At 42.9% G+C, this 10,114-nt stretch overlaps 1 protein-coding gene across 1 annotated transcript in view; it reads right to left on the bottom strand.

Annotated features, from left to right (window-relative positions):
* JAML (junction adhesion molecule like) overlaps positions 1-7,212 on the bottom strand; it is a 30,976-nt gene extending 23,764 nt beyond the window's left edge. Inside the window, exons 1-2 of the mRNA XM_012809562.2 lie at positions 7,135-7,212; positions 491-553 (exon numbers count right to left, since the gene is read on the bottom strand). Of these exons, the coding sequence (XP_012665016.1) occupies positions 491-533 (43 nt within the window). The 5' untranslated portion in view covers positions 534-553; positions 7,135-7,212. The remainder of the gene's footprint in view (positions 1-490; positions 554-7,134) is intronic.
* Positions 7,213-10,114: the final 2,902 nt, after the last annotated feature.

Here is a 10,114-nt window from a genome sequence, read left to right as displayed (position 1 = left end):
TCCCAAGTAGCTGGGACCACAGGCGCCCGCCACAACGCCCGGCTATTTTTTGGTTGCAGCCATCATTGTTGTTTGGCAGGCCCGGGATGGATTCGAACCCGCCACCTTAGGTGTATGTGGCTGGTGCCTTAGCCACTTGAGCCACAGGCGTCAAGCCAAAGTTACCAATTTTTAAAGACAGCAATTTAAAGTACAGGCATGCCATGGAGAAACTTTCTTTGTGTCACAGAAGAGGGTCCTAGAATACCCGATCTGGACCCAAAGGCATTCTATTTCTAAGAAAAACAGGGAAGATTCAGCTTTCCAAGATTGCAACTGTTAACTGGCTCCGAAAACAACTGTTTCAGCAAAACTACAAAGTTCCACATTAGGGTTTTCATTTTCAACAAATCCAGAGGAATTTAAAATATGTGAAATTGGCTTTTAAAAATACAAAAGACTTGCAAGAAATCAAATACCCCCCGACCTCCATCCCTTGGCTTCTACTTACCCAGTAACACTGGAATCAGGAGCAGTTTCAGCGGGCAACACATGCTGCTCTCAACTCTTCAATCTTAAGATGAAAGAACAAAAATCAGTAAATCATGGCAAGATAAGTTTGTTAATTTAACAAACCAATAGTGAGTGCCCATTCGGGCCAGCCTCTGTCTGAGGTGCCAAGACACCACATTGAAGGAGGGAGACGGAATTCTGTTTCACTTGCAGTTTAATGTGTGGGACGATGGAAAAAAAAAAAAGCAAATGAATGAATGAATAAGAAAATACCAGATGTCAGTAAGCGCCAGGATGAAACAAAACAGTGGTATTTATAGAGTCACCTGGGGCAGCTTTAGATTAGTCATAGGGAGGAATAGATGAAAATGACTTTTCAAGAGAAAGAAAGTAAATGATTACAGGATGTCCTCGAGATGACAACCCCAGATTTTGTAAATGTGCATATTTCACACAAACGAAAAATGATGGGCCGGGCCAGGTGGCTGTGCTTATAATCCTAGCACTCTGAGAGGCTGAGGTGGGAGGATTGCTTGAGCCTCGGAATAGGAGGTTGCTTTGAGCTAGGTTGAGGCATGACACTTCAACCTAGGTGACAGAGTAAGATTCTTTCTTAAAAAAAGAAAGAAAGAAAGAAAGAAAAATGGTGGAAACTCTGTCTTAATTTTTCACCCATCTCTCCAACTAAATGAGAATTTCTACTTTTCTTTTATTTATTTATTTATTTATTTGAGATAGAGCCTCAAGCTGTCCCCCTGGGTAGAGTGCTATGGCATCACAGCTCACAGCAACCTCCAACTCCTGGGCTCAAGCGAGTCTCCTGCCTCAGCCTCCCAAGTAGCTGGGACCACAGGCGCCCGCCACAACGCCTGGCCATTTTTTGGTTGCAGCCATCATTGTTGTTTGGCGGCCTGGGCTGGGGATTCGAACTTGCCACCTTGGGTGTACGTGGCTGGCACCTTAGCCGCTTGAGCCACAGGCGCCGAGCCAGAATTTCTACTTTTAGATAAATGAAGAGTGTTCAGGCCACGTGAGAAAGAAGATACAGCACATAAGAGGAAATTTTTAACTCAGTTAAGGCATTAACCAAACTCCATGACACAAGCCTCATGAAAGGTCCATGGTAAGCTTTATCTAAAAACTTTCTTAAGGCAAGGCAGCACAGGTAGAATGAGAATGAGGGTGTATGTGGGCAAATGTATTTCTTTAATGTCTATAATTATCTCTGTGGCATTAATTTCATTGCATTCCCCAGATCCTGGAAAGGAATTTGCTATCTACACAATGCCCCCACATTTCCTGAGCTCAACAGAAGAACCCTAACTCTAAGGAGTTACAACGCTACCATCTCAGGTTCCTATGTACTACTGCACTAGTCCTAGCCATGATCCCTGTACCCCTGATCCCCCTGCCACTGGAGAAATTCCCACCTCATATTTGCTAAGAGGAAAGGTCTCTTTATTGCATTAACATCAAGGTACCCCACCTGGCTCTGCTGGGGCCTCAAGCACATATAATGGCCATTTGACTTTGTAAAACTTAATTGCCTGAGAGATTCCTTACCTGTGTTCTAATCAACCAAATCCTCCACCTGGAAAATCAGGGTCAAACTGTTCAAGGAAGCTCCTAACCTAGGTCTCACTTATGCAGAGAAGTCATTTCCTCGCCTATAACATGGGGTTAATAATGCCAGGATAGCATAATAATGTAAGTGACAGTGCTTTGAGAAATAGGAAGTATTACCATAGAAGATCCTATTTTTGTATAACCTAAGAGTCAGACAAAAAACAAACTTTGTAGTTTTTAGGGGATGTTTCAGATTCTGAACTCCTACCTCTATAAAAATGATGCATGATGAGTTCAGCACCCGGAGTACAGTGGTTACGGAGCCAGCCACATACACTGAGGCTGGCGGGTTCAAACCCGGCCAGGCCAGCTAGAACAACAACAACAAATAGCTGGGCGTTATGGCGGGCGCCTGTAGTCCCAGCTACTTGGGAGGCAAGAGAATCACTTAAGCCCAAGAGTTGGCGGTTGCTGTGAGCTGTGACACCACAGCACTCTACCGAGGGTGACAACTTGAGACTCTGTCTCAAAAAAAAAAGACACAGGATGAATCAGAATGAAATGGAAACTTGTAAGTTTCCATTTCTGAACCCCGTTGTACCAATGTCGATAATAATCACACTGATCCTGATATCAAAGCCTCACATTAAGTTTCCCCAAACAGAAGGACATCTAATGAAAACAGAGATTTCTCTCTCATGATAGCCAAAGCCTTACTCCTGCTCCAACCTGCCCACCTCATCCCCACCCATATATGGATAAATGTCAAAAAGAACTTCCTCTATAGCATGTCCTAATGTTTGTTAATCAAAGCTGGGATCTCTGAGGTCTCCTTCACCTTCTAAATGACTCTTTGTCCGGGGAGTTGGTTGTATTCCCTTCTCTGATCCTCATGTCTGCACATTCCCAAGGGCAGACGTCCCTTGGTGATATTTGCATCCCATTTCTGTGCTGTGGCACCTGTAGAGGGCCTGGCACACACTGGATGAATGCTCACGGCTGCCAATGTGGCCATTACATTGAAATCAACTTCAAGGCTTCCTGCAACCCCGCCATTCCTCTCTGAGAGGAAACCAGCGATTCTTAAAACATCCTGAATCTACTCATGAAATCTGAGTTGCTCAGAGCAACACCCCAAACCATCTTCAAACAAATCCTAAGAAACCTCCCATCTGATGACCAGAAGGTATTTGCAGCCCTAAATAGTCAAATGCATCATTTGAACTCTATGAATGAAGAGAAAAGCAATGATTTTAACAGGAAAAAACCCTGGAGCTTTAAAAAAATTCTCTTCTGGGCTTAGACCTTCCACTAACTCTTTGATCTTTGGGAAATCACTCAACCTCATTTTTAACATTAAAGGATCAGATTTTTTTTCCTAGTTATTAAAGCAGCAGTTGATACACGTTAAACCAGACCTGGCCATATAGCAGGCGCTATCTGAGCGCTTTACATATTAACTCATTTAATGCTCATCACCCTATGAGGTTTTACAGATGAGGAAACTGTGCCTAAGAACAAATAGCAAGTGGCAGAGCCAGGATTCAGACCCAGATATTCTGAACCCCACCTTGGTCTTCGCGACCCTGTGTACTGCTTCCCCATGTTTGTAAAAATTATCAACATTTTTCTGAACTTCATCCCTACAAGATAAATCTGAATGTTCTTCTAAGCCCCATTGCTCACACCTTCATCCAGTTAACTCCCCTTCATCGCTCAGATCTCAAGTTCAAATGTCATTTCATCAGGAAACCTCCCCTTAATCATTTATCCCAGGTTAGATCCCCTAGCCACGTGTCTTAATAGTATCTTTCCTTTAGGCAATTTGTCATAATTTCTAATTATCCATTTAGTTTTTGTGCTCATTTGATTAAGGTCCTGCTCTCCACCCCCAAGACTAGAAAGTCCAGGATGCCAAGGGGGTGCCTATGGGCTACCACGCCCCCAGGGCCAGCAAGGTGTAAGGTAGAGGGAAGCGCTTAGTAACCACCTGTCGGCTGAGTTCATAACACCTTGAACATTTACCAAGAGCGCTAATCAAGTTTAAATTCCCTAGTTAGTTGTCAAATATTTGGAAATTCTTTTTTTTTGCAATTTTTGGCCAAGACGGGGTTTGAACCCACCACCTTCAGCATATGGGGCCAGCATCCTGTTCCTTGAGCCACACGCACCTCCCTATTTGGAAATTCTTATCTATATTTATACATACACAGAGAGATATACCAATTCTACATTTTTTTTTTTTTGGCAGTTTTGTTTTTTGGCCGTGGTCAGGTTTGAACCTACCACCTCCGGTCTATGGGGTTGGCGCCCTACTCTTTGAGCCATAGGCACTGCCCTCCCAACTCTGCTTTTATGTGTATGTATATATCTGAATAACTAGATTGTGACTTCATATATACACATAAATAAAATGAATTTCAATTTTGAAAAATCCAACAAAAGCACTCAGAAGGACCTTAAGCACCTTGAAAATTGACGTCATATAAATTCTCAACTTCAGGCAGCGCCTGTAGCTCAGTGAGTAGGGTGCCAGCTGCATTTACCAAGGGTGGCTGGTTGGAACCCAGCCCCAGCCAAACTGCAACCAAAAATAGCCAGGCATTGTGGCAGGTGCCTGTTGTCTCAGCTACTTGGGAGGCTGAGGCAAGAGAATCACCTAAGCCCAAGAGCTGGAGGTTGCTGTGAGCTGTGACACCACATCGCTCTACCGAGGGTGACAAACTGAAACTCTGTCTCTAAAAAAATAAATAAATAGGGCAGCGCCTGTGGCTCAAAGGAGTAGGGCACAGGCCCCATATACCAGAGGTGGCGGGTTCAAACCCGGCCCTGGCCAAAAACTGCAAAAATAAATAAATAAATGCTCAACTTCTACCCTGCTTACTTCTCTTTTCAAAGCCTGATTTATCTCCTCAGCAGATGTTCCTGACATAATATTCCATTGTAAATTATTTCATATGGTGGCCAAATGTTTTGATGTGAGCTCATGACTCTTTCCTAATATAAAAAATATATACAAACATAAAAAAGTTGTTAAAAATGCTCAATCTCACTGATCATCAGGGAAAGGCAAATCAAAACCACAGGGATATATCATCTCACCCCAGTTAGGATGGCTATTATCAAAAAGACAAAACATAGCCTATGCTGGTAAGAATGCGGAGAAAAGGGGTCTCTCCTATGCTCTTTGTGGGAATGTGAACTAGGATAGCCACTGTGGACAACAGTATGGAGAGTCCTTGAAAAATGACAAGCAAAAGTACTCCATGATCCAGCAATCCCACTACCAGGCATTTTCCAAAGGAAAGGAAATCAGCATATCAAAGAGACATAGGCACCCCCGTGTTTATTGAAGCACTATTCATATTAATAGCAGCCAAGATATGGAGTCAACCTCAATGGCCAACACAGATGACCAGATAAAGAATTGGATGTGTGTGTGTGTGTGTGGGGGGGGGGTTATATGGAATACTATTCAGCCGTTAAAAAGGAATGATATCCTGTCATTTGTGTCAATGTGGCTGGAACTAGAGGACATTCTACTAAGTGAAATAAGCGGGAATAGAAAGTTAAACATTCCACTTCTCACTCATATATGAAAGCGAAAAAAAAGTTGATCTCTTAAAAGTAAAACACAGAACAACAGGGGATACTAGAGGCTGGAGGCAGGGGAGACAGGGTGAGATTTGTTAAAAGATACAAAATTATAGCTAGATAGGAGGAATAATTTCTAGTGTTCTACAGAGCTGTAGGATGGCGAATAATATATTCCATAGTTTCAAATAGGTAGAAGGATATTGAACGTTTCTGAAACAAAGAAACGATAATCATTTGAGATGATAGGTGAGCTAGTAATTACCCTGATTTGAACACTACACCTATAACAAACCTTCTTATGTACCCCATAAATATGTACAGTTAATATGTGTCAATTAAATTTTTTAAAAAAATAGTGCGGGGTCATTGTTATTCTTGGCATTGTTATGACATTAAAAAAAAAGAGACCCATGGTAATGAGACCATCAGACAGGATGTGAAATTAACCTCTGAATGTTACAATATTAGGAGACAAAGTAACCAAGAGCTGCTCTCAGTCAGCCGGTGTCTGCCCCTCCTAAGAACAACCCACCCTTGAAAGAACTAGTGCACAGCCGTCCTCTGCTCACTGGTCTGCCCTGCCTAGAAAGCTAAATCTCCTCTGTCTCTCTAAAAGCTGCTGTGCACCTCTGGGCTCTCAGATATTTTTAGGTATGCAAGTCCACATAACCACTCTGAGGCATGAACCTCTTAAAATGTGCCCTTATTTTCCTTCCCAGCCCATTGGATACAGGCTAGGAGGTTACATGACTTCTGTAACACCGTTTGGGTTACATCAGTCTAACTTCTACCAAATGGGACCATGGAGGTCATTCCTAGATCCGTCTTTCCTGAGGTCAGGGCTATTGTCGAGGTGTGACAATTATGGAAGATAGCCTAGTTCTTTTAGGAAGGTTAAGTTCCTGGCTTTTAAACCTTGGATATTGACTTGTCTAGAATGGGGAGAAGGAACACAGCAGGGTAACCATGTGAGATGATGGATACGTTAATCTGTGTCATCATAGTAACCTTTTTATCATCTACATGTCCCCCTAACATCATGTTTTATACCTTGAATATATATAGTAAGACTTATTTAAAAAATAAAATACTCTTTTCTAAAAATAAAAAAGAAACACAGTGAAGAAAGAAGTTCTGCCTTGAGCTCAGGGACAGCCAGTCACAGCTCTACCACAAGTCATGGTAGACTCAAAGCTAAAGCCCTTTGTCATTGTCATCATGAAGTCTTATTATGAGCAAACCTTGCTCCTCTTTTCTCTGAAAATCTTAACATAAGTTACTCAATACTTTAGAAACTAAAATTGTACCCACCAGACTACCTTGTGGTATCCTCCCACAGAAATCATACCCCTCGCAACCCTAAAAGATTGCCAATGAAAGCAGCCTTCCTCTGAGTGAGAACCAACCTTCAGATCTAGCCTTCTCCTGAGTGAGGAAAAGTCCACAAAATGGCTTAAAAAACAGAAAGCAATTGCTTACCCACAACGAAGGCGATGAAGAGCCCCCAGGACGGGCAGAGCACCGAACTCTCCCCCAGCTGCCCTTCCCAAGCCCAGCTGGTGACACTTCTGCTCTCTGTCAGGCTCGGTGCAAACCAAATTCGTGCCTTCTGAAGTGGCTGCAGAGATGCAAACAGGAACCTCCAAGCCAAGGTTCTCATTTCAGTGGTCTGGCCCCATTACCCAATTTTGTTTACGCTGTCATTCCAAAAAGAAGTAGCTAACAAATTCAATTCACAGAGGTAAGCCTCGCCCCCCCCCCCCCCAGACCTCTGCAGGTACCAGCTCCCCCTCCAGACTATAAGCTCTCTGAGGGTAGGATCTTGAATGACATCAGGCACACATCAGAACCATGCAAAGAAAACACAATACATTTTAAAATTAACAAAAAACATCTGGCTCTGTGTTTAAAGCATAACAGCCTTTCTTACTTTTTTCTCCCAACACAAGAGGAACTACATAGCCAGGCAACCAGCCAATCCCTGCTTCCAAAACTGCCTGCCCCATCCTCCAACTCTTGTAGATTTCCTCTGACCCTGTGATATCAACATTTCCAGAATGCAGCCAGCAATTTATTCCCCCTAGACAGCCCCTGAGGTGACTGGGACATCTTAGATAAGAGTTCAAGGCTTCTGCAGTTCAAGATACCTCTCTGTCTTTAATCACTACTTTAAAATAAGCGTTCTCAATGTACACGCCTTCAACCCCAACTGGCTTGATCGTAAGCATGGACTAGTCTCAAGGAACTTGTCTGAATCATTTGAAAAGCTGTTAAGCTCGCCTTAACAATTATGCTACGTGGCCTTTGAGAAGTGGTGTGCTAATAAGCCAGCAATGTCCACAGCATAAATACTTCCACCATGGTCTGTTTGGAGCGGTCATCAGTTTAGCAACTGGCTCACAAAACTCCTAAAAAATTAATGCAATTTCGAGTATCCCTTAACCAAAAACTGTTGGCTCCAGAGTGTTTTAGATTTCAGATGTTTTCAGATTTGGGAATAATAGTTCAGTATTCCTAATGTGAAAATCCAGACTCTGAAATGTGCCAACAGGCAAAGCCTTTCAGTGTCATGTTGTCACGGAAAAAGTTTCAGACTTCAGAGCACTGCAGAATTTGGATTTTTCAGATGAGGGCTACTCAACCTGTACTCAGCTATCTCCAGGTTCTTGCGGGGGTACATTTCAGACGCGACTAGTTGGGTGACACTGAAAACCACAACCCCCCCTCTCTCTCACGTGACAACTGCCATCTTCTGTGTGAAGACTGAAACATCAAAAGGTCGCCAGAAGATGCAAAAAAGTTTATTAACCAAGATGTACTAAAGATAGAAGAGTTACAATGTCTGTGTACATGGCCCAAGAGTGTATCCCCCCCCCCAAAAAAAAGGCAATCCAGCAGTTAGAGGCCAACACTGGAATTAAAGGAACGGTGCTGTCTCTACTAGCAGCGAAGTTGTGAGTTGTACAGTTAAATAACAGGCTTGCTTCCCTTCTTAAGCGTCTTCATAGAGCTTTCCTTTAGAACCATTGCTCAGGGATACCGCAGAACCTTCATCTTCAGGATTTGGCCTCCAGAATTGTTTTCTTAAAACAGTTTTTTGCTTTAAAATTCCTCTTCCCTCTTGGAGCATCTGTGCCCACTTGAGAAGCCGCAGAGGACTAAGATGTTCCCCCAGGTAGCCTAAAGTCACCGGTCTTATGGGAAACAAAAAGCACCTGAGAAGCTCAAAGTTTGTAACAGATTTAAGGGCCTAATGCGTAAAACTCACAAGGTGATGTCACCGAAAGTAAAGACTTCAGCAACCAAGGAAAAATTCTGCAAGGCTTTTCACCCCTTCCGAATTAAGTTCTCTTTCTAGACAAAGCTAATCTCCATGTGATATAACAGGAGCCGGTGGAGTAGCAGAAAGAGAGAGAATAGCACCCTAGAGGATATTAAAATAGTAGGTTAACAAGCTGTGGGATACGTACACTATGGAATACTATTCAGCCATTAAAAAAATGGAGACTTTACAGCCTTTGTATTAACCTGGATGGAAGTGGAACACATTATTCTTAGGAAAGCATCACAAGAATGGAGAAGCAAGAATCCTATGTACTCAGTTTTGATATGAGGACAATTAATGACAATTAATGACACAGTGGGGGTGGGGGAAGGGGTGAGCAGAGAGAGAAAGAAGGAGGGAGGGGTGGGGAAAGGAAGAGCAGAGAGAGGGAAGGAGCAAGGAGGTGCGGTCTTGGTGTGGGCCACACCTTTGGGGGGCAAGACAGGATTGTAAGAGGGTCTTTACCTAACAAATGCAATCAGTGGAACCTGGTTTCTTGTACCCTCAATGAATCCCCAACAATAAAAAAAAAAAAAATAGTAGGTTAAACAGAAAAACCAATAACCACTTGATCTTCCTTCCACCCTTTAAGAAAGCAGGTGTCCACGTACCACTTTGGACGCCTTTGAAGAAAAAACTGTAACCCAAACCTCAACATAGGGGATGAAGGAGATTGCTATCCATCCATGAGTAGGATATGCCCACCAGCCCATGAAATAAACTATCTTATCAACTTATTCCGCTTATCACGAAGGACTCATCCTCATTTCAGAAGGAAGGGACTGGCTCAAATCATGACTAAGGCTACAAAATAGCATGACTGAGTATTCACAGAGCACCATTTACCTAAAACGACAAACGTGCTCTACCACATTAAACCTCACAACACACCTGTGGGGAAATTACAAGCAGGCCCAGCCAAACTGGTTCCTTCTTCAATGGGATGTGGCTTTCACTGGGTTCCCATAACATCTGTTTCTCAGAGAAACAAGGACCCACCAAAAAAACCATCTCCTGATTAGACTCTCTATTTTCAGATCTCTAAGAGCCCAAATTATTTACTAGTATAGCTGAAATGGCTTTCTTCTGTTTAGGTGTCAAAAATGGTGGAGTGAGATTGGCCACATACTTCAC

Source organism: Otolemur garnettii, unplaced genomic scaffold (genome assembly GCF_000181295.1).
Source record: "Otolemur garnettii isolate 467f Iridium unplaced genomic scaffold, OtoGar3 scaffold00108, whole genome shotgun sequence".
NCBI lineage: Eukaryota > Metazoa > Chordata > Mammalia > Primates > Galagidae > Otolemur > Otolemur garnettii.
This window is presented reverse-complemented; position numbering and strand designations above follow the sequence as displayed.